The sequence below is a fragment of the Podarcis pityusensis genome (genome assembly GCF_964106645.2).
Source record: "Podarcis pityusensis genome assembly, chromosome: 6".
NCBI classification, from domain to species: domain Eukaryota; kingdom Metazoa; phylum Chordata; class Lepidosauria; order Squamata; family Lacertidae; genus Podarcis; species Podarcis pityusensis.
This window is the reverse complement of record NC_138030.1, coordinates 59,982,883-60,010,676: the sequence shown is the minus strand read 5'-3', so window position 1 is coordinate 60,010,676 and position 27,794 is coordinate 59,982,883. Positions and strand designations below refer to the sequence as shown.

Here is a 27,794-nt window from a genome sequence, read left to right as displayed (position 1 = left end):
TAAAAGCCAATGAAAAAACAACAACTGTGGATCCCTAGGAGCTTCTGCACCTGGGCCTGACCTGGTCATGAGCTTGTTCTGGTCATGTTGTAGTGAAGAAAAGGCATTGTTTTGTTTATAGGAATGTGTGTGCTTTCAACTCAACATAAAACTCTAATGGAATTCCCGCCTATCTTTATAAAATTAGAAAATGTTGTTAGGCATGTTTTGTTCATAATGAACTTGCAAAGAGTTTGATATGCTAGCTGCATCAATGCATCTTAATGAACATACATGCACTTTCTCTTGTTAAATGACCAGTTATTGCCATTCTGTATTGGTGGCTCTGATTCGAATGCAGAGTTTAAACGTGCTTGTAAATACTGTAAACTCAGTGAAGCATGCAACTCTGAGTTGGTTTGTGGACGATGAATATTATTAGGTTTTATTATTTTCCAAAGACATTATTGTTGTGATTGAATAAACATAGTCAATGACAAGGTGAAAACTGAGTCTGCAAAGTGATTTCCATGAAAATAGTTAAGAGTGGCAATTTGGCTGTCTGGGAGCGCATAGTGTTGACATTCACAGGGGCAGGGGCAGAGGAGAATGCCACGCAGAAGAGACATGCCCCCTTTCCACCAGTACTATTGTATCCATTTGAAAAAGTTCAAGAAGACATTCCTGGGGATATTGTGCATGCACCTCTTAGAGGCTTGGGTTAGCTGCATGTTTGGCCTGAACCAATCTCTACTGTAGTGTTTCCCCCCCCCCCCAAAGAAGCAACACAGAGTCTTATGGCCTTTGAACAACTCTTAACAAGTACTGAAGGAGTAGATGAAGGCTTAATCCCAGTTCTTTATAAAGTTTAGAGTGTTAAAGGTGTTTTTGGGAAGTTGTAAAATAATGCAGCAGGATATATTCCTTACCCCAGGCTTGGTACTACTGAATCTGTTTGACAATTCAAATAGGATTTTAAAGAACAATGAACTTACTATTCATCTTCTTCTTGAGAGTAGGTGAATAGTAATGAATATTTGGAACAATTTCACCTGTATTGATCTGAAATATTAATATGATACATAAAGCCATCCTGTAAAAACTCTTTCATAAGCTACTAAGAGGGAGAATAGCAACACGGCAGTGAGGTTGAGGTGCTGCATAAACATGGACAGAACCATTCCAGAGCTCCTGGCAATGTGTTTACATTGCACCAACTTTTCTTCTGCCACGTGGCCTCCTATTAGCTAAAACTATGTAGTATTAGAGGGCTCTGGCCCTCTGAATGATCCTTCTCCCATCTTCCCTGACTATTGGCCATACTGGCTGGGGCTGCTGGGAGTTGGAGACCAAAAACATCATGATAGATGCTGGTACCTAGCCCCTGATCTAGTCAGTCTGTTGCCAAAAGAAAATCTATGTAGTATTGAATGGAGGTAAGCAGTTTCTCTCCTTTGGCCTCCTTAGCCAAAGGCAGTGGCGTCACAATGGGGGGTGCAGGGGGGTGTGGTACGCCCCAGGTTCCATGTCTGTGGGGGTGACCAGATGTCATCCTGTAGGGGCTCGTGGGGGCGCAAGCAGCCATCGCACCGCCGCAGCTGCCTTTGGAGGACCCTCCGTTCACGGCTGTAGCTGCGAGCAGAGGATCCCGCGCCGGCAGCAATCTGCTAAGTACAGCGCATGTGCGGCGTTGCACGCATGCACTGTACATAGCAATGCCGCACATGTGCCGTACGGCACTGGAGTGGCACTGGCGGCAAACCGCTAAATAGTGCATGTGCGGCATTGCTATGTACAGCGCATGTGTGCAACGCCGCACATGCGCTGTCCTTAGCAGATTGCCACCAGCGCCACTCCAGCGCTGTATGGACAGTTCCAGATCCTCTGTTCATGGCTGTAGCAGCACTGGAGGGATCCCGGCACCATCCGTACAGCGCTGGAGCAGTGCCGGCGGCAAACCACTATACAGCGCATGTGCAGTGTCGCATGCATGCGCCGTACGTAGCGATGCTGCACATGCGCCCTACATCATGATGCCCACCCCGGGTGTCACGACACCTTCCGTCGTCCCTGGCCAAAGGTCAGAGCTGCTGAAACTATAGCTGGTCCAAATGCCTCAGAAATGTAAGGCATCTCCCTTGGTAGAAGTTTTTAACTTCTTTATGCATTTGCAAAAAACCCTTCTTAGAAATGTCTTAAAGGAAATAAACGTTTACTGTTCCAAAGAAGTAAAAACAGGAAGGAAATATTCTAGTTCAGAAACTGCTCTCCCCCACTCTCTTTTTTCCCTCTGGGTAGGGTGACTCATTAGGTTATCTCCCTTCTGCATATCTGTGGCCATGATGTATAACAATGTGCACAAACTTTCCTTTCATTTCTTACAGGAACATTAGCCAAGAGGGCAGATGTGGCTGCTCTACCTGCATAAGGTTTTAGATTCCCATGACAGATAGCAATCCATTCTGACAAAGGAAGGCTAGAAGGCTTTGAAGATGCTGCTCCAGTTGCTCTCTGTCCTCTGGGAGGCCTTGTCCCTGCAGGTCGTTCTGGTGTTTCTGGCTGCATTTCTGCTTCTTGCTGATTACAAGAAAAAGATTCGCCCAAGGGATTTCCCCCCAGGGCCCATGCCTCTTCCCTTGCTGGGTAACATGCTAAACATGGATTTCAAGAAACCCCATTTTTCCATGCAAAAGGTAAAGATGACTGAAAGGTCCCTGACATGAGTTAAGCACAACATTACACTGGAAAGTAGCTTGTGACTCTTGCTGGTAGAGCTGCCAGATGTGTATTGCGTCTGAACACAGAGGATCTATTTTACCTAACAATTATTTGTAACACATCTGTCAACAGATTCTTTCTACCAGCTCTGCCTTTTTGCTCCAACTCTGGCCCAGAGAAAGGTCCTGAGCTATGAGGTAGATATCTGCTTGGACAAATAATTAAGCACCTTACAAATGCAGCCAGTTAAGATTCCCATTCAGAAACAGTAGCCCAGGCCACCATGCAGACAGATTTATACACAATATTAATGTTTTACATATATACCCCTTCTTACATAGTTCCTCCTTCTCCATTCAGTTTGCAAAAAAATATGGCAACATCTTCAGCCTTCAGGTTGGAAACAGGCGGGTTGTGGTTGTGAATGGATTGCAGCTGGTGAAAGAGACTCTTGTCCATCAGGGTGAAAACTTCGTAGATCGTCCAGTCCTTCCTCTTGATAAAGAAATATTTACATCATTTGGTGAGTTTCTTTTAATGTGCTCAATTATTTAAATTTACTAAGTGTGATATTTTCCCAAGTCTGCCTTAATTGTACAAACCATTAGGTTGTTTGATAATATTATGTTTTCATGCCTGACGATTAGATTTTTTCATTTTCATTTCCTGTATCATTACACCAATCTCAAAATATTTCAGGAATAATTAAAGTTCCTATTAAAACCACAATCAAAAGTGTAAAACACGCAAAAATAATAATAATAATAATAAATTTTATTTATATCCCGCCCTCCCCAGCCAAAGCCAGGCTCAGGGCGGCTAACAACAAACAAATAATCAAACAATCCAACATTCTAAAACATTTCATTATAAAAATTAATTAAAATCAAATTAATGGCAACCGTTAAGCAAAGTTCTGTGCAGGTTGCCAGAGGAGGGAGTCAGGCTGGGCCCTGACCAAAGGCCTGGTGGAACAACTCTGTCTTGCAGGCCTTGCGGAAAGATGTCAGGTCCCGCAGGGCCCTAGTCTCTTGTGACAGAGCATTCCACCAAATTGGAGCCGCAGCCGAGAAAGCCCTGGCTCTAGTTGAGGCCAGCCTAACCTCTCTGAGGCCTGGGACCTTCAGGATGTTTTTATTTGCAGACCGTAGGTTCCTCTGTGGGGCATACCAGGAGAGGCGGTCCCGTAGGTACGAGGGTACTAGGCCGTATAGGGCTTTAAAGGTTAAAACCAGCACCTTAAACCTGATCCTGTACTCCACCGGGAGCCAGTGCAGCTGGTATAGTACCGGATGAATGTGATCTCGCAGCGAAGACCCCATAAGGAGTCTCGCCGCGGCATTCTGCACCCGCTGGAGTTTCTGGGTCAGTCTCAAGGGCAGCCCCACGTAGAGCGAGTTACAATAATCCAGTCTGGAGGTGACCATCGCGTGGATCACAGTGGCTAGGTCAGGGCGAGAGAGATAAGGGGCCAACTGCTTAGCTTGGCGGAGATGAAAAAATGCCGCCTTTGTTATAGCTGTAATCTGCGCCTCCATAGAGAGGGAGGTATCGAAGATTACACCCAAACTCTTAACGGACGGTGCTGGCACTAATTGCACCCCCGCAAGAGATGGGAGTTGCCCCCCCAATCCCATATCGTCCCGTCCCAGCCAGAGGACCTCTGTCTTCGAAGGATTTAACTTCAACCGGCTTCCACGTAACCATCCAGCCACAGCTTCCAAACATCTGGTCAGTGTGTCTGGGGCCGAGTCAGGATGGCCATCCATCAACAGATAGAGTTGGGTGTCATCGGCATACTGATGGCAACCCAGCCCAAAACTCCGGACAAGCTGGGCGAGGGGGCGCATAAAGATGTTAAAAAGCATCGGGGAGAGTATCGCACCCTGAGGCACTCCACACACCAAGGAGTGGCGGGATGACAATTCCCCCCCAAGCGCCACCCTCTGTCCCCGACCGGAGAGAAACGAGCACAGCCACTGAAGGACTGTGCCCTGGATCCCCACGTCGGCAAGGCGGTGGTCCAGGAGTTCGTGATCAACCATGTCGAAGGCTGCTGACAGGTCTAGAAGAATCAGCAGCCCCGACCCGCCTCGATCCAGCTGCCTGCGGAGATCATCTGTTAGGGCGACCAGAGCCGTCTCGGTCCCATGACCAGCGCGGAAGCCAGACTGGAATGGATCCAGAGCCGATGTTTCATCCAGAAACCTACCAAGCTGTTCAGCAACCGCTCTCTCAATCACCTTACCCAGGAATGGAAGATTCGAAACCGGGCGGTAATTGGATAGATCTAAGGGATCTAATGATGTTTTCTTTAAGAGCGGGCGCACCACTGCCTCCTTCAATTCCCCTGGAAATATCCCGGTGCCAAGGGACAAATTGATGATATCCCCCAGGGGGGCCCGCACCTCGTCTGGACACGCTCTAATCAGCCAAGACGGGCACGGGTCAAGAGGACAGGTGGTGGGCTTTCCAGCTCGGAGGAGTCTGTCCACATCGGCTGGGGATATCTGATCAAAGTGGTCCAATACTGGACCCGAGGACAGTCGAGGGGCCTCCAGTTCCTTTATTGTATCCAAATTGGCAGGGAGGTCATGGCGGAGCAACAGGACCTTCTCCGCAAAAAAGCTCGCAAATGCCTCACAGCTGTGTGTCAGATTGTTATTTAAATTTGGCTGTCCTTCAAGGGACGTTAAAGACCTAATTATACTAAATAATTGCGCCGGGCGAGAGCTAGCGGATGCAATGGAGGCCGAGAAGTAAGACTTCTTAGCGGCCTTCACCGCCATCTCATAGGTTTTCATAAAAACCCTATAAGATGTTCTTGAGGCTCCGTCACGGGCACCCCACCATACTCGCTCTAGCCGTCTGAGGTCCCGCTTCATTTTCCGAAGCTCCTCGGTAAACCAGGGAGCCCGGTTTCTGCGGAGTCGCAGAGGGCGCTTAGGTGCGATCTCATCTATGGCTGCCAGGAGCTGGGTATTCCAGCCCTCAACAAGCTCAGTCAATGAGTCGCCAGGTGAAGCAACAGTGAAGCAGCATCTTAGCTCAATTCAAATGCTTTGCAGTCTCCTCAGTGTGGTATAAGTAGACAAGCCGAATAGTTTAATGGAAAGAGGAGTCCTTTTATAATTAGGTCTTTTAAATCTCCTTGCAATTTGCAGTTATTCCTTTTAAAAGTACATATCTGCTACATGATATTAATTCTTCCTATTTAGGATTGATCTTCTCTAATGGCCTTAGTTGGAAACAACAAAGACGATTTGCCTTATCAACTCTCAGAAACTTTGGTTTGGGCAAAAGGTCTTTAGAAGAACGAATACAGGAGGAGAGCCGATACCTAACGGATGCAATTGAAGCTGAGAATGGTGAGCACCAGAGCCCATAAACCAGTGGCATCATCTATTTAAGCTGCTATTTCGTATACACACTCATGGTACAAAGCTGTGTGGCATTCCTTTCCACAAATGTAGCTCTGCTGGAGCTGGGAGAACCTCATAATTGGAAGGATGGTTTTTTTAAAAAAACAACACAGATGCTTATCCATTGTGGGACTTGGAGCTTATTCTGAGTTTTGTTGCAACCCCAAACCACTAAGTAGGATAAACAAATAGGTACGTGGAGTGTTTGGGCTGATGATGTGTTCCCCTTTTTGAGAGCTACAGCAACCAAAGTCATAAACAAAGTCATATGTTTGGTATACAGTGGTACCTCGGGTTAAGTACTTAATTTGTTCCGGAGGTCCGTTCTTAACCTGAAACTGTTCTTAACCTGAAGCACCACTTTAGCTAATGGGGCCTCCTGCTGATGCCGCACCGCCGGAGCATGATTTCTGTTCTCATCCTGAAGCAAAGTACTTAACCTGAGGTACTATTTCTGGGTTAGCGGAGTCTGTAACCTGAAGCGTATGTAACCTGAAGCATATGTAACCTGAGGTACCACTGCATTCTTTTGGTATATTGTGCCTCTTTTTTCTGTCTCTGATGGGGACTGCCCTTGCCATTCTTGTTAGCCAAAATGTCCTTTCCCAACCTCCTGCCTTGGCCAAACCATACCCACAGCTGTTCAGCATATGCTACCAAAGCTATAGGACTCCACCACGGTGCTTTCATATTTACATCCTCCACCTGTAGAATATTACCTGTGCCCTCCTCCAGCTGAATAATCCTACCCTATGAAGAGGACAAAGGGTTATTTTAAAATATAAGTGTGCTTAACGTATTATATGATGTGTCCTAACTTAAATCACAGGATTTAACATTCATACTAAATGGTTTCTTCTGTTCATAGATCCTACCCTATCCACACCCCACCTATATTCCCCACATTTTGCTCTTGTTATATGGAAGTCATAAGCACTCTTATTTCTCTTCTACCCCTTTCCCCTCCCTTCTTCCAGGGCAGCCATTTAACCCTCACTTTCAGATTAATAATGCTGTTTCAAATATCATTTGTTCCATCACATTTGGAGACCGCTTTGATTACTTTGACAGCCGTTTCCAGATGTTATTGCACTTGCTTGATGAGACGATGTACCTTCAAGCAACTATTTGGAGTCGGGTAGGTCTTGTGAGTAATGAAAACGAAACTGCTTTGGCCCAAAGAGACTTCCACACTTTGGTTGAACATTTATCCATCTACTTGGGTTTTCACATTCTGATTTCTTTATTTTCTCATATTAGTAATTAGAGTATCTCTTCCCATGCATGTCCGTTTGCCATCTTGTCTTAACACTGTCCATTATAATATTGAAGGCATATTTGCTGGGATGCCTTTAATATTACAGAACCTCCTCTCTGCTTGCTTTCCCCAGAGAAGGTGTTGGTTTTAGGGGACATTCATGTAGGGGACATTCATGTAGGGGACATTCAAACATTGTTCCTGAATATTTACAAAACTAAATAATACTGGGGGGTGCACAAAACTAGCGCACACAATCTTTTATTATTTTTCCTCGGAAATAGCCTTAGTAGGCTTCCTCCTTGTATGGCATGATGTGAATGTATTTTGAGAGGGGTTTCTCTGCACATATATGATATTAGTGTTTGTTTCCACAGCTGTACAATATCTTTCCCACTCTCATGAAGCACTTGCCAGGGCCTCATAATACTGTTTTTAAAAACTGGGGAAAGCTGAAATCCTTTGTGAGAGGAATCATTGAAAAACACAAAGACTGGAACCCATCTGAACCCAGAGACTTCATTGATGCCTACCTAAATGAAATGGCCAAGGTAGGAGATGAAAAGGACAAACAGTATATATCTTTAATAATAAAAAAGTAGTAGAAGGCAGAGAAGCAATATTAAAAATCAGAACTAGTCATGTGGCTTGTCTGAATGGTCCTTAGTGGCTGACCATATTCCTTCTGTTGAGTTTATGACTTCAGCCAAAATACATTTCTGCATGCACAGAATATGAGGTCATGTATTTTGTGGGGAGACACCTCCCCAATAGTTCACTGTGATTTGTGAGAGCAAATAGTTGGCATGACTAAAAGCATCACTGCAATGAAGGCTTCTCATGACCATTGCCTCTGTTGCCTGAATAACCTCTCTCTATGCCTACCTAAATGAAATGACCAAGCTGAGATATAAAAAGAACAAAAAGTATATAATTTTTAAAATAATAACAACAATAATAATTTTATTATATTTTATTTATATCCTGCCTATGTGGCTTGGTTTTCCCAGCTACTCTAGGCAGCTTACAGCATATATAAAACCACAACAAAACATGAAACGTTAAGAAACAGAATATCTATACAAACCAATAAATCAACAGAAACTGATAACAACAACAATAATAAACTGTTTACAGTTATACCCAAATTAAAAGAACTGCCAACTCCAAGTAAACATTTAACCAAGCACAACCTGACAAAAACATGCCAGAGGAACCAACATTGGAACTGCTTAGAACATTGTAAAACAATTTAGCCAGCTGCCCAAACCCAAGAGTTGTTCCAGCAATGTCCCATTGGCTCCCAGGAGCCTCTTTGGCTGTTTAAGCCAGATCTGGGCCCCGCCCCCTAGGCCAGCTGGAAATGGACCTCGCAGCAGGGAGCAGTTCTCCCTCCAGCACTCATGGCAGCAGCAATGATAATAGGAGAAGGCAGAGATACAATATAAAATGCCAGAACTAGCTACACAAGTGGTTTGTCTAAGAAGGCTATATTGTTTTCATTGACTCTGTATGTATTCAGATGAACAGGCGAAGTATATGTGTGCATTTGCAAGTGTACATGTAAAAATGAAATCATGCATTTCAGAAGGTCCACTGCCCAAATTCTGGTCTACTGCCCAAATTCCACCACTTGTCTGTGATTTGTCAGAACAGACAGTTGATATGACTGAAAGCATCACTGTAGAGGCATCTCGTGACCTACCATTGCCTCAGTTGTCTGTCTGAATCCACCCTGTCTAGGAGTCTGTAGTTCAGACTAGGACCTTGACAAGGCTAAACCAATATTTATTCTACATTCAGTGATCCATGGGACTATTGAACTGACCCTACTGTATTCTGGACACTCAGAAACAGAGCTGAGGAATCCCATGGTGATCATTTGACAGATAGGACTGATACTAGGATGATGGTTTTTAATGACATGGCATTTTTAATGACATGGTAGGCTTGTGGGTCTGACAGGATGGTGTTTTTAATGGCAGCTTAACTCCCTGGTGCATTTTTGTTTTAAGGAGGATTCAGCTTCCAGTTTCCATGAAGAAAACCTTCTACATTCAACACTGGATCTGTTTTTTGCTGGAACAGAAACAACTTCTACAACATTGCGCTGGGCTTTACTTTACACGGCCATTTATCCAGAAATTCAAGGTAGAACTGTAGTTGGCTTATTTCCCTTTCATTACTTTCGGTTATATTCAACTAAGTCCTATCCAGAGTAAACCTACCGAGATTAATGAACATTACAGTGGTACCTTGGGATACATACACTTCAGGTTACATATGCTTCAGGTTACAGACTCTGTTAACCCAGAAATAGTATCTCAGGTTAAGAACTTTGCTTCAGAATGAGAACAGAAATCGTGCTCCGGCAGCGCGGTGGCAGCGGGAGGTGCTTCAGGTTAAGAACAGTTCCGTGTTAAGAACGGACCTCCGGAACGAATTAAGTACTTAACCTGAGGTATCACTGTACTTAGACATGTTTATACCCATCAGTTGTGTAAAGGAGATAAGGAAATGGAAGATTCTGGCAAGTTATACACTAAATAAAGCAAAACCAGAAATTGTTGAAATAAACATAGAAAAAGATCAATGAAAACAAAAAGAGTAGTTTATGATTCCAAATTGAGATACAAATCAGTGCAGTAACAGAGAAAATAAAAGATTTGTATAAAAACAACTATGAAATGTTATTTAAAGAAAGCCAATTAATTCTTAGCAGGAATTATCTTTATCCTTTTCGGGATGAATAGCACTTTTTAAAAAGATAAAAACACCAAAACGCAAGTTCTTATTTCAACATTCACCATTACAATCAAACATACAGCAGTGATTCACAAATGAAACATAATAATAAAGCAGCAATTTATTAGGGTTGCCATGCGTCTGTAATTTCTTGGACATGGTCCTTTAAACAAATGTCTGGGGAAACCTGGACTTGTGGCAGCCTATGTTGGAAGTGTAGATTTTGGTGAATTTAATAAAAAAATGAAACTCGGAAATTCATTTTTTAGAAGAGATGGGGGGGGCAAAACTAAAAAGAGCTCAACAACTTTTGTCTTCAGGTTGCGCTATTAGACAACATGAGTATATCTACAGACTAGTATATAATTCATTTGAATACCAGTTGGTTTTATTTGCAGATGATATTCTTTTGTTTATTTCTAAATCCTCATTTGCTGATGCAGATCATAGGTGCCTTTCCTAAAATATCAGGATACCCTCCTCTACAGATCTTAGATAAAGTATATCCTTCTTGTGTTGATAGGAGATTTTCTTTTATTTGCAGCAAAAGTCCAAGCGGAAATAGATTCTGTGATTGGCCAGTCTCGCCAGCCATCGATGGATGACCGGGACAGAATGCCCTATACCAATGCAGTTGTTCATGAAGTTCAAAGAATAAGCAGCATTGTGCCTTTGAATGTGCCCCGGATGACAACTAAGGACACTACACTCGCTGGGTTTCATATTCCCAAGGTAAATGTTAATAGCTTTCTTACCTCCTTTTCCTCTTCCCTTAAGATGTGGAAACTTGAAGCCAAGGTTCTTGATGAGGGTTAGCCATGATGAGGTTCTCCAGATGTTGTTCAACTCCAACTCTTACCAACTTGAGCCAGTATGACCAACGGGCAGGACTGGGGAGGGTGTTCTTGGGGGGATGGATTTGGGATAGACTTGGGTCTCTCGCCCCCTCCACACACACCCTGCAAAAATGGATTCCAACTGCAGTCTGAACCATTTTTATGGATAACTAGTATCTTTCTTTACTTTCTTTTTTAGTGGTCATTACTAACCACACAAAACAGAAACAGCCAGCTTCTGGTGTTTCTAATTGTAAATCTCCTAAACACTCAGGTAAAGTCTGGTATTTTAAAATATATAGAGGTACCTGTGTTTTCATCAGCTGTGGTTCAATTAATTACTCGGAAGTCTCTCATTCAAAACATATCCTTTCTTATTTAATGGACAGCATTGGTATTGGATCTAAGAGGCTCAGTACTACCGTAGAGAGTTGCACAGATACAAATACAGAGAGTTCTCTGCCAGTTTAATCTGCTGTCTTCTCTGCTTCTTCTTTGACAGGGAACCATAATGGTCCCCAACTTGACCTCTGTGCTGTTTGACAAGGATGAGTGGGAAACACCCAATGTGTTTAATCCTGGTCATTTCCTGGAGAATGGTCAGTTCAGGAAAAGGGAAGCGTTTCTGCCATTCTCTGCAGGTAACAAAAGTTTATGGGTGGCTCATTAGAATTGCAATCGTGACTACATGATAATGGCTTGGTTGGGGGAAGTCTGGTGTATTGCTCAAATAGTTGTGCACTATAGGGGTCCCCACCCTATTGAAGCCAGTGGTCATATCTGGCATTCTGAGGAAGTGCTCTGTGTGTAAGACACAAATGGCTGCCATAGGAGGTGTGATGTTACACAATACGGTGTTGGCATGCTCTCTTCCCACTCCTCACTGAGCCGTGTGGTTTTTTGAGGGGATGAGGAAATAGATAGGACTGGTTTCTTCATTTTGAAACAACAGAATTTTTATAGGTATTTGGCTTCCTAGTCCACCAGTTTCGTTTTAAACAGGCCTCTTTCACTACGGCTTTAGCAACAACTAGTTACAAAAGGAGAAGTTTACTGTAGCAAAAGCTTTCCACTGAAACAGTCTCTTTCTCCCCCTCTTCTAGGAAAGCGAGTTTGTCTTGGAGAGCAGTTGGCGAGGACCGAGCTCTTCATTTTCTTCACTGCCCTAATTCAGAAGTTCACTTTCCAGGCTCCAAAGAATAAGACATTAAGCCGTGAATTTAGGATGGGTGTGACATTGTCTCCTCTGCCATACCGGATATGCGCATTCTCTCGCTAACGGGACCCATCTTATAGCATTCTTTAAAAAGTATTATTAGTTTGTGGGATAGAAGCACACCTGAGGCTTAATCCTAATTATGTTTTTTTAAAAAATGATTTTTATTGGTTTTACATACAATCACATTACGTAACATCGTACCCTCTTATTTTATCTTTTTGGCTCAACTGAGCCTAACGACTTCCCTCCCTCCCGTCTGATGGTTTATAAAATTAAACTTTACATCTTTGCATTTCACTTCGTTTCCTATCATTGTTATATCATTACCTAAAATATTGTATTACTCAACCTGAATAGGTAGCAGTTTCATCTTACAAATCTTCAAATAAACCTGCTAATGATGTTAATTGCTTAGAGTTGTTTTTTAGATATAATATAAATTTGTTCCTTTGGAATGCTTGGTCTCGCTGGTTCCAGATTCTTCCTGTCAGTTTTGCCAGTTCTGCAAAGCCCATCAACTTCATCTGCCACTCTTCTTTTGTTGGTAGCTCCTGTTGTTTCCATCTTTGGGCTAACAAAATTCTTGCCACAGTTGTTGCATATAAGAACAATTTTTTATCTTGTCTCGGTATCTCTCTACCTACTATACCTAATAAAAAAGCTTCTGGTTTTTTAACAAAAGTGTTTTTAAACATTTTCTTTAGCTCATAATATATCATTTCCCAGAAAGCTTTTACCTCTTTACACGTCCACCACATATGGTAAAAAGTACCTTCTTCTTCCTTACATTTGGGCCAATTTAACTGGTGTTAAATACCACCTATACATCATTTTCATAACATTTTCTTTAAGCGTACTACATACTGTAAAATTAATACCTTCATTCCATAACCTCTCCCAATCTTCTAACTGTATGTTATGTCCAATATCTTTAGCCCAATGTATCATTACCAATTTTACCTCCAAATTCAAATTTTACCTCATAATCCTAATTATGTTTAGCCAGAATTCATTAGGGTTGGGATTGCAGCATGTATCTTTAAAGCACATTCAAAACAGACTTGCCCCCTCAATGAATCTGGGGAACTGTAGTAATTTTGGGAGTTGTAGTTTATCCCTGAGAGAGCAACATTTCCCGGGAAATCACATTTCAGGTGATTTTGTATGCAGATCATAATGATCCATTGATGAGGCTCCAGAGTCCCCATTCCCTGTCCTTGGTACGGGGGTCTCTCCCCCACCCCATTATTTTCAAAATTATTTTATGTAATAACAATTGTCCTGTTACTTTATTTTATAGCTGCCAGTTATAGTTCAGCATTTCCATCTAACCCCCAATAATTTGTAAATGGTGTCTATGTAAATCCTAAAAACAAAAGTAAACAATAAAAAAAACCAAGAATGACACCATAGGAGTGCAACAGCAGCAGCACATAGCTAAAACAGACTGTAAATGAACCCATGCCCCTTAAGATGGAGCCTGTAAGCCTATACACATTACCTGAGAGTCCTCCTCATTGAGTACATTGGGACTTACTTCTGAGTAACCAGGCAGCGAAGTTTCATTTGATTGGGAGGAAGGAGGGAGAACAAAGGAGCAGCACTATTTAGTACAGTTCTGATGCTTCAACTGTTCTTAATCTACCCTGACTACTATAATTTGATTTACCTGAGACAAAGCCCCATTAAAAGCCCCATGAGAATTACATCTGAGTAAAGATGTGTACATTGTACTTAGAATTTGCTATATAGGGATCTTTGAGTGCCTGGGCTTAAGCAGAACACTTTGCTTTTGCCACCCACCCACCCACTATTTGCACAAAATAGCTTCAAGGGAATACCTGTGCCAGATGCTTCCCAGCTGCTATGAAAAGTGAACAGCAAGACAAGAAGCTGGATAGAAAAGCAGGAATCAGAAGGTCTTTAGGACCCTGGGCTGTTTCTATCAGCTTGTGTCCAAAACTTGCAGTTTGCTCATTGGCTCAAAACAGGAATAAAGGTCTTGCTTGTTTCTCTCTCTCCCCTCTCAGGAGAGGGAACAAATAGCTTGCTTTCACCCTTTGTAAAGGAAGGTCAGAATCAAGGCCAGGGTCCCAAGACACTGTGGGCTTCCTCTGGCTCTCTTCTAAAGAGCCTACTGAATAGGTCTTCCTGTGCAGCTCTAACTGGTTCCCGTCACTGAAGAGAGCAGCTGGTAAGTCATGTTGCTGCAGGATTTCCATCTGTTGAATTTGTTTCCTGACAACAGGGAGCAGTCCTCCCCACAGATCTTCAATATCCATTATGCACTCGTGTTATACCTAAACACTTTTGATCTTTAGATCTTGCTTTTCCAGATTGTTCTTTCTACACCTTACCTCTTCTTGTCTTATATGCATCAGCGAGTAGTACCAGGACTAAGTTCATAGCCAAGTTTTGTTATACATGTTTTGTTTGTTATTATGTATTTCTTACTTTTTCTGAGAAAATGTCAATAAAAATCAATCGAAAACAACAACTGTGGATCCTTAGGAGCTTCTGGGTCTGAGCCTGACAGAATGCAACTTGTTCTGGCTGCGGTGGAAAAAAGGTATTGGTTTGTTTATAGAAAAGGGTGTGCTCACAACTCCAGATCTAGCTCTAATGGAATTCCTGCCTATGTTTACAAAATTAAAAAGTTTTACAAGGCACATTTTGTTCATTGCGATCATGCAAAGAGCTTAATATGTTAGCTGCATCAATGCATCTTAATGAACATACAAGAACTCTCCCTTGTTACATAACCAGTTCTTGCTGTTCTGTATTGTTGGCCCCACTCTCAAGGCAGTGTTTAAATGTGCTTATAAAGATAAAGGGACCCCTGACCATTAGGTCCAGTCGTGACCGACTCTGGGGTTGCGGTGCTCATCTCGCTTTATTGGCCGAGGGAGCCAGCGAGATGTGGCCAGCATGACTAAGCCGCTTCTGGTGAACCAGAGCAGCGCACGGAAAGGCCGTTTACCTTCCTGCTGGAGCAGTACCTATTTATCTACTTGCATTTTGATGTGCTTTCAAACTGCTAGGTTGGCAGGAGCAGGGACCAAGCAACGGGAGCTCACCCCATTGCGGGGATTCGAACCGCCGACCTTCTGATTGGCAAGTCCTAGGCTCTGTGGTTTAACCTACAGCGCCACCCACGTCCCTAAATGTGCATATACATATAGTAATATTGGTGGGTTAAGCATGCAACTCTGAGCTGGATTGTGGACGGTGAATATTCCATAGGTTTTGTTGTTTTTCAAATGCATTTCTGTTGTGATTGAATAAGCAAAGTCAATAACAAGGTGAAAACTGAGTTTGTAAAGTGGTTTCCATGAAAACATTTGTGGAATTGTACAGCCTTCTGGGAGAAACTCCCTGAGAAGCTATAGGTATTGGTGGTGGTGGGGAGGACAGAAAGGAGATCAAATTCTGGCCATTGTGTTTCCTTTTGTTTTGTTTTTTTTTATAAGATATTTATTGAAAATTTTTTTTTTTTAAGAAACACCAAACATACAAATTACCATCACCATATAACATACAAGAATATAAAATAGAATTAACATAAAAAAAGAAAAAATAGGAAAGAACAAAAGATACAGATTAAAGTAAATGTTGTTCACCAATCATAGTTTCATAATCTTCAGACTTCCTCACATCTCCCTTCCCTGCGTTCTCAATCTTATCATTACATGCAGCAATTTGTTACCTTATTTCCATTCTTATTATATAAATCTCCAATAGTGTTACTCCAAATTACATCCTTTTCATTTATTTTCATGTGTCTTACAATAAGTTTACTGGAGCCATATTTCATTCAATCGTGCATTCTCCTAACATTCATACAACTTATAGTGTTTTTGTAGATAGTCCTTAAATTTTTTCCAGTCCTCTTCCACCATCTCTTCTCCCAGGTCTCGAATCCTGCCGGTCATTTCCGCCAGCTCCATGTATTCTATCAGTTGCATCTGCCATTCTTCCAGTGTGGGTAAATCTTGGGTCTTCCAATACTTTGCGATGAGTATTCTTGCTGCTGTTGTTGCGTACATAAAAAAAGTTTGATCTTTCTTTAACACCCCTTGGCCCACGATGTCCAGAAGAAAGGCCTCTGGTTTCTTAAGGAAGGTATATTTAAATACCTTTTTTAACTCATTGTAAATCACTTCCCAGAAGGCCTTAATCCTTGGGCACGTCCACCAGAGGTGAAAGAATGTTCCTTCAGTTTCCTTACATTTCCAACATTTATTATCAGGCAGATGATATATTTTTGCCAGCTTGACTGGGGTCATGTACCACCTGTATATCATTTTCATAATATTTTCTTTCAAGGCATTACATGCCGTGAACTTCACCCCGGTGGTCCATAACTTTTCCCAGTCAGCAAACATAATGTTGTACCCAATATCCTGTGCCCATTTTATCATAGCTGATTTGACAGTTTCATCCTGCGTGTTCCATTTCAACAACAAGTTATACATTTTTGAAAGTATCTTAGTTTTTGGTTCTAACAGTTCAGTTTCTAATTTCGATTTTTCCACCTGGAAACCTATTTTCTTGTCTAGCTTAAAGACCTCTCTAATCTGAGCATAATGTAACCAATTTTGCACTTTCTCCTTTAATTTCTCAAAACTCTGCAATCTCCAAGTAACTCCTTCCTTCTCTAGTATTTCCCAATATTTCGGCCAATTGGCCTCCATATTGAGTCTTTTCGGGGCCTTGGCTTCCATAGGTGACAGCCACCTTGGGGTCTTATTTTCTAATAAATCTTTGTATTTTACCCAGACCTTAAACACGGCCTTCCTGACAATATGGCTCTTGAAAGCCTTATGAATTTTTACCTTGTCGTACCACAACATTGTGTTTCCTTTTGTTTGAGCATAAAGATGGACAGGGCATAGCTGGATACTTTCAACAATATATACCGGTAAATTGGTGTAGATATCCTGACATCCAAAGGGAAATATTTAAATTGTTTTCCAGAAATTTTGCAAGAAGGTAACAGAAGAGGAAGACAACTAAATATTCAAATGCTGCTTTTGTTTATATTAACTCTGTTGTCATGTTTCGTATCTTACCATGCTATGATCTGATCTGGATTCTGATTATCTTTTTTGTTAGTTTGTTTATTTGTAGTAATATCTTATGGTTGAGTAATGACCTCGATATGATATAGCGTAAAGACTCAATGAAGATCTACTGTATATTTTTTTAAAAAAAAGTTTTACTTTTCTTGTATAATCAAAATATTTAATTTCCTCCTTGGAACTAACTGATCAGGAAAGTAGATTAAAAATCCCATTGACAACATGTTTACACAATCATAACCATCAACCCTTTGGCAACAGACAATTCAAAATTTAAAGGACCTATCAGTGTATATGGTTTACAGCTTATATAAACAATGCACCTGAAGTTTATTGACATATGGGGCCCCCAACAAAGTTCCTGTACAAGCCTCTGATGATGTTTGGTTGGAATTGGGGATTTCCTTATTATTATTATTATTATTATTATTATTATTATTATTATTATAGCTTTTAGGGTCTGGTTTATTTGATTTGCATGGGTGTAAGTGGTTTGCTTTGTTCTGGAAAGAAGTATTTCTGAGCTTCAGTATTTCTTCTGCGAAATGGGTATTTTGTAGTGTCCTAAATAGTTTCAGAAGTGCCTCTGGGCCCAAACACATTAGGGCCTCTGGTTTCCACAGCAACATTTTAGTGACTGGGTGACCTCCCCCAGCAGAAGTCCATGCTTTTGTAGTTTGCAGCCATTTGTCCTCCATGTCTCACCCGCATTGCATACCATCAACACCTCCCTTGTTCTCTTATAATGGCAATGGGGCCCACATGAAAGCAGCGGCATAGGAAAGGGGGATGGGGGGCGGGCCGCCCAAGGTGCCATCATGAAGGGGGGGTGACAAATGATCAAGGAACAATTACTGCCCTACTAGGGCGGTTCATAAAAAACTTTTTTTTTTAAATGCCTGCTCCAAAGGTCCTGTCTTACTACACCAGGGATTATATAGCTACATATGAAATTTCATGCATGTCAGTTAATATCTTGACCCTCCTCCACGAAAATAGCTGTTTACTTGGCTGTTTTCCTATGTTGTGAAAGCTGAAATTTCAACAAAGCACTTGCCTTTGCTAGACTCTTTTCAGCCACCTGCTAAAAGAATTCTTCTTTAGCATACCCAAACATACCTAGATGCTTAGGAAGTTGAAGTAATTTTAATCTTGATATTTTAGCTTTTGTATGTTTTAAAGTAGGATTGTTAATTTTTCTTGATTTTACTGCTGTGGTGGTTTTTTGTTGTTTTTTTTATAAACCGCTTTGCATGTTTTTTAAAATAAATTTTATTAAATAAATAAATAATGAATATAAATAAAATAACACAAGCCGAAACACAATCCATCCTATAGATTTAAGTATCTGTCCATAGTCGCCTACTTGTTATCAGAGGCTCAGAATCCACATTCCTTTGTAAGAAAATATGAAATAACATAAAACCATTTTTGCAGGCAAAAAAAATTAATAATCAGTGGGGGGGGGGGGGTGACAAGAAATGTTCTGCACCGGGTACCACCTGACCTTCCTACGCCTCTGCATGAAAGGTGCCGGAACTGAGTTCTGGTGAGTTCGGGCTGAAAAAAAAGCCCTGGCTAAGACTAGTACTACATGACATGGTAGCGCTCAATGGAACTCGCAAGAGCTGAGTTGCTGCTGCTTATGGGAGGGAGAGAAGCAGCACCGCAGTGACGGAGCCAATCTAGTGTTCCTGGCAATGCATTTGCATTGCATCAATTTCTTCCCTTCTGCATGGTCTGCTGCTGGCTAAAACTGCCTAGTACTAGAGGGCTCTGGCCCTCTGAATGATCCTTCTCCCATCATCCCTGTCTATTGGCCATACTGGCTGGGGCTGCTGGGAGTTGGAGACCAAAAATATCAGGAGAGGTGCTGGTTCCCAGTCCCAGATCTAGTCATACTGTTGCCAAAACAGAATATAATCTATGTAATATTGAACAGAAGGCAAGCAGATTGACTCCTCTGGCCTCCTTAGCCCAGAGGTCAGAGTTGCTGAAACTACCCCTGATCCAAACCTTTCAGGAACAGAAGGCATCCTGCTTAGTGTAAGTTTTTATTTTCTTTATTGACAGTGCTTTGTTTTGCACGGGGAGAAAACCCTTCTTGGAAATGTCATGAAGGAAATTAACCTTTGCTGTTCCAAAGAAGTGAAAATAGGAAGGAAATATTTTAATTCCGATTGCCGCTCTTCCCCACTCTCTTTTTCCTGCTTGGTGGAATCATTCATTAGGTCATTTCCTGCCTCTTTATGGGCATGATGTACAGTAATATAGGCAGACTTTGTTCTCATTTCCTACAGGGGCATTAGCCAAGAACACAGGTGTGGCTGCTCTAGTGGTATCAGATTCGGGTTTCCCTCAGCAGACAGCAGACCAATCTGCAAAAGGAACACCTAGGTGGGTTTGAAGATGCTGCTGCAGCTGCTCTCTGTCCTCTGGGAGGCCTTGTCCCTGCAGGTCGTTCTGGTGTTTCTGGCTACATTTCTACTTCTTGCTGATTACAAGAGAAATATTCGCCCAAGGAATTACCCCCCAGGGCCCATGCCTCTTCCTTTGCTGGGTAATATGCTACATGTGGATTTCAAGAAGCCTCACATTTCATTACAAAAGGTAAGGATGAAGGAAAAACCTATGGCATGAATTAAATACTACACTGCTGAGCCAGATTTGGGGTGGTGCAAGTGGTTCCCTGGCATAGGGCACTGAGCCAAGTGGGCAAAGAATTGAGAGGATCGATCATTGTGAAGATCCATTTATGTGTGCCAGACTTTGGTCACTCTCAGGGTGCCATACTACCAAAATATGCCCCCACATTGCACTGGAAAGGAGTGTAAGACCCTGGCTGGAGAAGCAGGTTGAGATGCTTCCAGGTTTAGCATCCTGATTCTGAGAGAGGTCAGCCACATGTCTGCGAGGAGCCCATGTGTGGGGCACCAAGAAAAATGCCTTTCTTTTTGTTTGTTCCCAGAATATGGTATCCAGAAGTGTTTTGCCTCTTAACTTTGAGGATCTATTTTATTCTACAGTTATTTGTAACAAATCTGGGTCTTACAACTGCCTTTCACTTACCGTGGTTGGCAGAGTATTTTTTGTGTGTCTTTGTATGTTTTGTTGCTCCTTGTCCTACCTTCCCCACTTTTATCTTTGCAACAACTCTGTGTGGTAGACTAGGCAAAGTTACTACATGCAAATAAGCAGCAACTCTTGTGAATACATTGCAGGTGGAGGATGGAGGGGGCCTGTCCATGTACAGACCCTGGAAACCATTTTGGCATTTCTGATGTCCCCGATATATTTGATGGCAATCAAAGTTCCCTTCTTCCATATAGGCATTCAAGAAGCACCAAGCAGACAAATTAATATATAATATAGAGAGAGGATAAATCATTTCTTACATTCTTCCTCAATCTCCATCCAGCTTATAGAAAAATATGGCAATGTCTACAGTCTTCAGGTTGGAAGCATGAGGTTTGTGGTTGTGAATAGATTGCATCTGGTGAAAGAGGCTCTTGTCCATCAGGGTGAAAACTTTGTAGATCGACCAAATAGTCCTGGTACCCAGGAAATGTTTGGGTCATCTGGTAAGTTTCTTTTAATGTTGTCAATTATTTAGATAATTAAATAATTCCTTTCTATTTTTTATTTTTAATGGTCTGCATTGATTGGGGAACCTTTTAGATTATTCCTCAAGTTTAAATATTCAGGACTCATTGTTAGATCTTTCCTTAATCTTCTTTTTCATTCCTTGCATCTTTAAACCAGTAGTAGTAAGCTGTGTCATATCCCTACTAAACTGTTTAGATTAACTGAACTCACCATTCAGTATTGAGTACTGAAGATAAACAGCTTGTAAATAAGAACCTGACATTATTATGGATGGAGGAATCTGTCGGTTTTTCTTTCAATCAGTTATTCATTATTCCATTCTTCAGTTTGCAACACTTACACATCAGTAACACTCCAGTTTGTGCATTGTTTCAGCAAGTGAGACTGAAGTAAGATTGCATTTAAATGCAAGCTGAACTGAATTTCTGTCCCATCGCTAGTAGAGATGGAATAATAGTTAGTGCTTAAGTATGAAAGGAAGAGGTAGTATCTTCTTCAAAGTCATTTATCTGCTTATAGGGCAAGTCCTGGAAAATGGACTACAGTTCATAAGGAGGGATAATGACCTTAACACAGCAAAATGAAACAAAACAAAACAAAAAGAAATCTATTAACCACAAGGAAATGAAGGGTGTGAATAATTACAGAAGGGGCTAGAGTGGGACCCCCATTTTAAATCTAAACCAGTTAATTCCAGGAAAAAAGAAAGCCTGAGTGGCTTAAGGAGAGGAAGGAACAAAATATATTAATTGCATGACTTCTTCACCTGTCAGTATTTTTTTAATGCTGCTTTTCTATCGAGAGTTCCCACAGTATTTCACAGGACAAAATAAAATTGGTATTAAAAATCCTACCCAAACAGTGAAACACACAAAAAGCATCAATGAAACAGCAGTAACAGGAAACGGCAGAATTCAGAGCAAACAGATAAAAGCCACCAGCACAAATTGGCTAGTTTCTAATGCCTTGCAGTCTTTCCAACATGTCATGAGCAGGCAAGCAGAATAATGGAAAGCAAAGAGGAGTCCATCTTGGAATTAACAAGATTGCTAAATCTACTTACTTGCTCTACGTACTTATTACTCCTTCCCATCTAGGACTGGTCTTCTCTAATGGTCTCATCTGGAAACAACAAAGACGGTTTGCCTTATCAACACTCAGAAACTTTGGTTTGGGCAAAAGGTCTTTAGAAGAAAGAATACAGGAGGAAAGCCGTTACTTAAATGAAGCAATAGAAGCTGAGAAAGGTGAGAACCAGAGTCAACAATCCTGTGGCCCATCTTACCTTAAGTTGCTACTTTGTATGAACTAGGTCAAAGCTACATCAGCTAGGTGCAAAGCTTTCTGGCATTATTTCTTCACACAAATATAGCTCTGCTTGGACAGAAATGATCCTGTGATGGCAAAGGGGGTGTTGATAGGAAGCTCCACAGAGGCTCGTTGTGGTGCACAAAAGTTCTAGTGTGAAGCTCTGTGTTGGAACCTGCCATGGGAGCTAAAAGCCCCTAAAAAGCCCCTGAACTAGAACAGAATAAGAGCAAAGGTTGGGTTTTGAGGATATCTGCTGATTTTTGATAGTTTTGGTATATCAGTGTGTCTCTGTACTGTCTCTGATGGGGACGGTCCTTATCCTTTTTGACAGGCATTGTTACAAAAATGCCTCTCAAATCAATATCACCATACTGCAGAATAATCATTGCCTATAGAGAATAAATATAAATGGGCCTCAGAGTCCTGAGTGTCCCAGGTTAAATTACAAGATATAATGTTAATATGAAATGATTTCTTCAGCTAAAACAAATCCTGCCTCATCAACATCCAACCACTTTCCCCGCCTTCTGTTTTTGTTACATGGAAGCTAGAAGCACCCCAATTCCTTCTGCACCATTTTCTCTCCCTCTCCAGGGCAGCCATTTGACCCTCACTTTCAGATTAATAATGCTGTTTCAAATATCATCTGTTCCATCACTTTTGGGGACCGCTTTGATTACCATGACAGCCGTTTCCATAATTTATTGCACCTGTTTGATGAGGCAAGCCACCTTCAGGGAAGTTTTTGGAGTATGGTAGGTCTTCTTTGAGTTCAACAGAATTGCTTTGATTCCAGACACATTCCCACATTCTTGCTGACTGTGCAATCATTTGCTTTGGGTCCTCCTGTTTCTTCATGTTCAGATTCCTGTTTTGTCCCTTACTATTCATTCAAGTCTCTTGACTCATCCATATTCCTTTGCCTTCTAGCATTTTTTATCAAGGCACTAAAGACTTTAGTATTGCAATGTGGGTTGCGGAATTGTTTATTACAGCAGAGGTTGTGTTTTTAAGTGGCTGGAGGTATGCGTATATCTGTTCCTCGTACGCAGGTGTCCAGTGACCCACATCCAGTGGAGCTGTGGGCACGCTCTTAGCATTAGCAGAGTATCAGCAAAGAAGTGAGGCTATAGGTATTTGGCATCGCAAAAGCTTCTTTATTTACAAAAGATCAAAACAACAAACATGGCTGAGTGTGAGCAGCAGCTTTACACACGTCTCCTCTGTCCGAAAGCAGAGAACAAAGAGTACAAAAGCACATAGAATGTTAGTACAATGTCTGAGTTCTGTTCCCACACTCCTATCACTATGGAATGTAAACAGTGCATCACGAGATCCAACAGCAATGAGAGAATGAAATTACTAATAGGAGGGCTGTCACATGTGTGACTGTGAATAAAATCTCTGTGTATGTGAACAGGGTGTGACTTGATCCTACACAAACCTGTTCTAGTCTGTGAATGGAAGCCCCATGCAGATGGGCATCATCAAAGGGAAACCCTGAATATTCTTGACATCAGCAGGCAATTGGCACATGCCATTTTCAAAATGGTAATCACCTTCTTGGGAAGTCAATCAGTGAATTACAAGTTGTGTTTGTAGAACTAACCATAATGATGCCATTTGATTTGCAATCTGTACATTCTAACCAAGAAATGAAGACATTGCCATGGGGTACCATCGTAAGCAGTGGTGAGTGCAATATTTGCTCTAGTTCCAAGAGAGTCTGCCATCTTTGAGCATGTGCACACCAGCCTTTATTGCTGCTAGCCTCTTTCCCATGACAGCAGCATGATGTGAATGATTGTTGAGAGGGTTTTTCCTTCACATATATGATATTAGTGTTTGTTTCCTCAGCTGTACGATGCATTTCCTACTGTCATGAAGCACTTGCCAGGGCCCCATCAGACACTTTTTAAAAAATGGGGGCAGTTGAAATCCTTTGTGAGAGAAATCATTGAAAAACACAAAGAAGACTGGAACCCATCTGAACCCAGAGACTTCATTGATGCCTATCTAAATGAAATGGCCAAGGTGAGAGATGAAAAGGTAAAAAAGTATGTATCTTTAATAACAAAACAGTAGTAGAAGGCAGAGAAGCAATATTAAAAACCAGAACTAGTCATGTGGCTTGTCTGAATGCTCCCTAGTGCCTGACCATATTCTTTCTGTTGAATTTATGACTTCAGACAAAATACATTTCTGCATGCACAGAATATGAGGTCATGTATTTTGTGGGGAGACACCTCCCCACTTGTTCACTGCTGGGATTTCACCACTAGTCGGTGGTTTGTGAGAGCAAACAGTTGACATGACTAAAAGAATCACTGTAGTGGAGGCATCTCATGACTAAAGGATTCAGTTGCCTGAATAAACCCAGACCAGGAATTATTGACCAGAACAAACCCAAACTTTATGCCAGCATCAGAGAGTCATAGGACTCTTGACTGGATCTTCCTAGAGGCAGGATTAGAGTCGCTGCATCCACTGGTGATCTCTTGACATGTGGGGCTGACAGTAGGATGGTATTTTTAATGACAGCTGAACTCCCTGGTGCATTTTCTTTGCTTTAAGGAGGATGCCCCTTCCAGTTTCCATGAAGAAAGCCTCCTACAATCAACACTGGATCTGTTTTTTGCTGGAACAGAAACAACTTCTACAACCCTGCGCTGGGCTTTGCTCTACATGGCCTTATACCCAGAAATTCAAGGTAGAACTGTAGTTGGCTCATTTGCCTTTCACTACAGTCAGAATACTGCAGCTTCAGGTGGACTCGTCAGAAAACACACATTCCCCTCAATAAAAGAATGAAGTCTTAAGGCATTGCTGAAACTTGACTAGTGAAAGTCCTGTGTGCTTTTTCAGTTGAAGGGAATTTCACAAATGAGATACCGCTACTCAGGAGGGTCTATCCCTTGTCACCATCTACTGGGTACTCAGTGGTGGGACATCAAGATGCAGTTTCCTTGCAGATATTGGTTTATGTCTGTTCTTCTTGTATTGATAGCAGATTTTCTTTTCTCTGCAGCAAAAGTCCAAGCAGAAATAGATTCTGTGATTGGCCAGTCTCGCCAGCCAGCAATGGATGACAGGGACAGCATGCCGTATACCAATGCGGTTGTTCATGAAATTCAAAGAATAAGCAACATTGTGCCTTCGAATGTGCCCCGGATGACAACTAAGGACACTACACTCGCTGGGTTTCATATTCCCAAAGTAAGTATTAAGATGATACAATGGTACCTTGGGTTAAGAGCTTAATTTGTTCTGGAGCTGCGTTCTTAACCTGAAACCTGAAGCACCATTTTAGCTAAGCGGGCCTCCCGCCTCTGCCGTGTGATTTCTGTTCTCATCCTGAAGCAAAGTTCTTAACCCGAAGTACTATTTCTGGGTTAGCAGAGTCTGTAACCTGAAGCGTCTGTAACTTGAAGCATCTGTAACCCGAGGTACCACTGTATACCATTCTTATTTTCCTTTCCTCTTCCTTCAAGATACAAAAACTTGAAGCCAGAGTTCTAAATGAGGGTTGGCCAACATGAGGTCCTCCAGATGTTGTTCAAGTCCAACTCTTACCAACCTGAGCCAGCATGAGCAATAGGCAAGAATGGTTGGACTTGGATCCGGGAGGCTTAGTACTGCTGTAGATAGTTGCACAGATAAAAACACAAAGAGTTCTCTGCCAGTTTAATCTACTATCTTCTCTTCTTTTTCTTTGAGAGGAAACCATATTGATTCCCAACCTGACTTTGAATGTCTTTTAAAATCTATATTGGAACTGTGCTTTTGTGGGACTTCGTTGGATGAATTACTTAATAATGAGAAGTAAATATTGCTTTCAGAACATATCCTTGCTCTGTCAGGGGATAGGGGCTTAGTACTGCTATAACTTCAAAGAGAATACAGTGGTACCTCTGGTTACGAACTTAATTCATTCCGAAGGTGTGTTCTTAACCTGAAACTGTTCTTAACCTGAGGTACCACCTTAGCTAATGGGGCCTCCCGCTGCCACCACGCCACTACTGTGTGATTTCTGTTCTCATCCTGAGGTAAAGTGCTCAACCCGAGGTACTACCTTCTTGTTAGTGGAGTCTGTAACCTGAAGTATTTGTAACACAAGGTGTTTGTAACCCGAGGTACCACTGTACTCGAAAGCGCCTTGTCATTTTTATCTACTTTCTTCTCTGCTTCTCCTTTGCCAGGGAACCATAATGCTCGCCAATTTGACCTCTGTGCTGTTTGACAAGGATGAGTGGGAAACACCCAATGAGTTTAATCCTGGCCATTTCCTGGAAAATGATCAGTTCATGAAAAGGGAAGCGTTCTTGCCATTTTCTGCAGGTAAAAAAGTTCATGGGCTGCTCATCAGAACTGCAACAGTGAGAATATGATGGTGATTTGGTTGCTGAGAGCCTTGTGTATTGCTGGGGTTACCACCCTATTGGGACCAGTGGTCACATTTGGGATTTTGAGGAAGTGCTCTGTGTGCATGTCACAAAATGGCTGCCATGGGAGGTGGGATGTTACATGAAATGGTGTTGATATACTCCCCCCCTCCACCCAGTAAGCAAGCAATTTGGATTTTTTTAGGGAATATTTACTGGGACCTTTCTCAGCTGCCCTAGAACAGAAACTTACTTCCATCTGGAACTTGAGCAACTATCTCTGTTTGCCACACCCTTAGCTACGCAAGCTATATGCAGATTAGGGAGATTCCTAATAAAATATAATTGAAATTGAAATTTTCTCCAAAACTACATATGAGAGAAATTTATGTTAATTGAAATGTATCTATTCCAAATTCTCAAAAACCATGATCATATTTGTTCAGTGTTCCCATTTGCTTCACTAGGAAGTACAGAGGACTGGTTTCTATCTTTATTTTGTAATAACATACTGTTTTAAAGTATTTGTTCTCTCAGTGCTGTTTTAAACTGTGCAGCTGTTTACTGTAGCAAAAGCTCTCCGCTGAAAAAGTCTCTTTCTCCCTCTCTTCTAGGAAAGCGAGCTTGTCTGGGAGAGCAGTTGGCGAGGACTGAGCTCTTTCTTTTCTTCACTGCCCTAATTCAGAAGTTCACTTTCCAAGCTCCAAAGAATGAGACATTAAGCCGTGAATATAGGATGGGTTTGGCATTGTCTCCCCTGCCATACCGGATATGTGCATTCTCTCGCTAATGGGACCCATCTTATAGCATTGCCATTTCTTTAAAAAGTCGGATTAGTTTGTGGGGCAGAAACATGCTTGTGGCTTAATACAAAATATGTTAAGCCAGAATTGATTAGGACTTAACCCAAGTAAGCAGGGTTGGGATTGCAGCCTGTACCTTTAAAAAAAGTGCATTCAGTTCACATTTCCCCCCTCAAGGAATTCAGGCAACTATAACTTAAGGCTGCTGGGAATTGTAGCTCTCTGAAGGGTAAACTACATTTCCCATGATTCTCGGGGGCGTGTATGTATGCAAATAATATTGTTTCATTGGTGAGGATCCATAGAATCATAGAATCATAGAGTTGGAAGAGACCACAAGGGCCATCGAGTCCAACCCCCTGCCAAGCAGGAAACACCATCAGAGCACTCCTGACATATGGTTGTCAAGCCTCTGCTTAAAGACCTCCAAAGAA

General features: G+C 41.8%; 2 protein-coding genes across 3 annotated transcripts in view; both read left to right on the top strand.

Annotated features, from left to right (window-relative positions):
* Window positions 1–12,237, top strand: part of LOC308479512 (uncharacterized protein) — a gene marked incomplete at its 3' end in the record, with an annotated part of 28,915 nt that extends 16,678 nt beyond the window's left edge. The window contains exons 10-18 of the mRNA XM_081010222.1: window positions 2,460–2,672; window positions 3,058–3,220; window positions 5,916–6,065; window positions 7,097–7,257; window positions 7,755–7,928; window positions 9,393–9,528; window positions 10,667–10,854; window positions 11,461–11,599; window positions 12,062–12,237. Of these exons, the coding sequence (XP_080866348.1) occupies window positions 2,460–2,672; window positions 3,058–3,220; window positions 5,916–6,065; window positions 7,097–7,257; window positions 7,755–7,928; window positions 9,393–9,528; window positions 10,667–10,854; window positions 11,461–11,599; window positions 12,062–12,237 (1,500 nt within the window). The remainder of the gene's footprint in view (window positions 1–2,459; window positions 2,673–3,057; window positions 3,221–5,915; window positions 6,066–7,096; window positions 7,258–7,754; window positions 7,929–9,392; window positions 9,529–10,666; window positions 10,855–11,460; window positions 11,600–12,061) is intronic.
* Window positions 12,238–13,594: 1,357 nt separating this feature from the next.
* LOC308480381 (cytochrome P450 2J2-like) lies at window positions 13,595–27,689 on the top strand. 2 transcript variants are annotated; one of them, XM_081011829.1, is made up of 10 exons: window positions 13,595–14,371; window positions 19,559–19,868; window positions 20,677–20,839; window positions 21,962–22,111; window positions 22,770–22,930; window positions 24,033–24,224; window positions 24,750–24,885; window positions 25,204–25,391; window positions 26,375–26,513; window positions 27,172–27,689. In XM_081011829.1, exons 2-10 carry the CDS (start codon window positions 19,668–19,670, stop codon window positions 27,345–27,347), a joined length of 1,506 nt encoding a protein of 501 aa, XP_080867955.1. In that variant the 5' UTR covers window positions 13,595–14,371; window positions 19,559–19,667; the 3' UTR covers window positions 27,348–27,689. The 2 variants fall into 2 exon arrangements, with proteins under 2 accessions (XP_080867955.1, XP_080867956.1); XM_081011830.1 differs by lacking the exon at window positions 13,595–14,371 and having other exon boundaries at window positions 19,051–19,868; window positions 24,033–24,209; window positions 27,172–27,688.
* Window positions 27,690–27,794: the final 105 nt, after the last annotated feature.

What these genes read in the sequence shown, in the direction of transcription:
- LOC308480381 (XM_081011829.1), top strand. Translation starts at nt 19,668, where the DNA reads ATGCTGCTGCAGCTGCTCTCTGTCCTCTGGGAGGCCTTGTCCCTGCAG. An exon ending in CTTATACCCAGAAATTCAAG is followed by an intron (nt 24,886 to 25,203) that starts GTAGAACTGTAG and finishes TTTTCTCTGCAG; the next exon opens with CAAAAGTCCAAGCAGAAATA. An exon ending in GTTCTTGCCATTTTCTGCAG is followed by an intron (nt 26,514 to 27,171) that starts GTAAAAAAGTTC and finishes CCTCTCTTCTAG; the next exon opens with GAAAGCGAGCTTGTCTGGGA.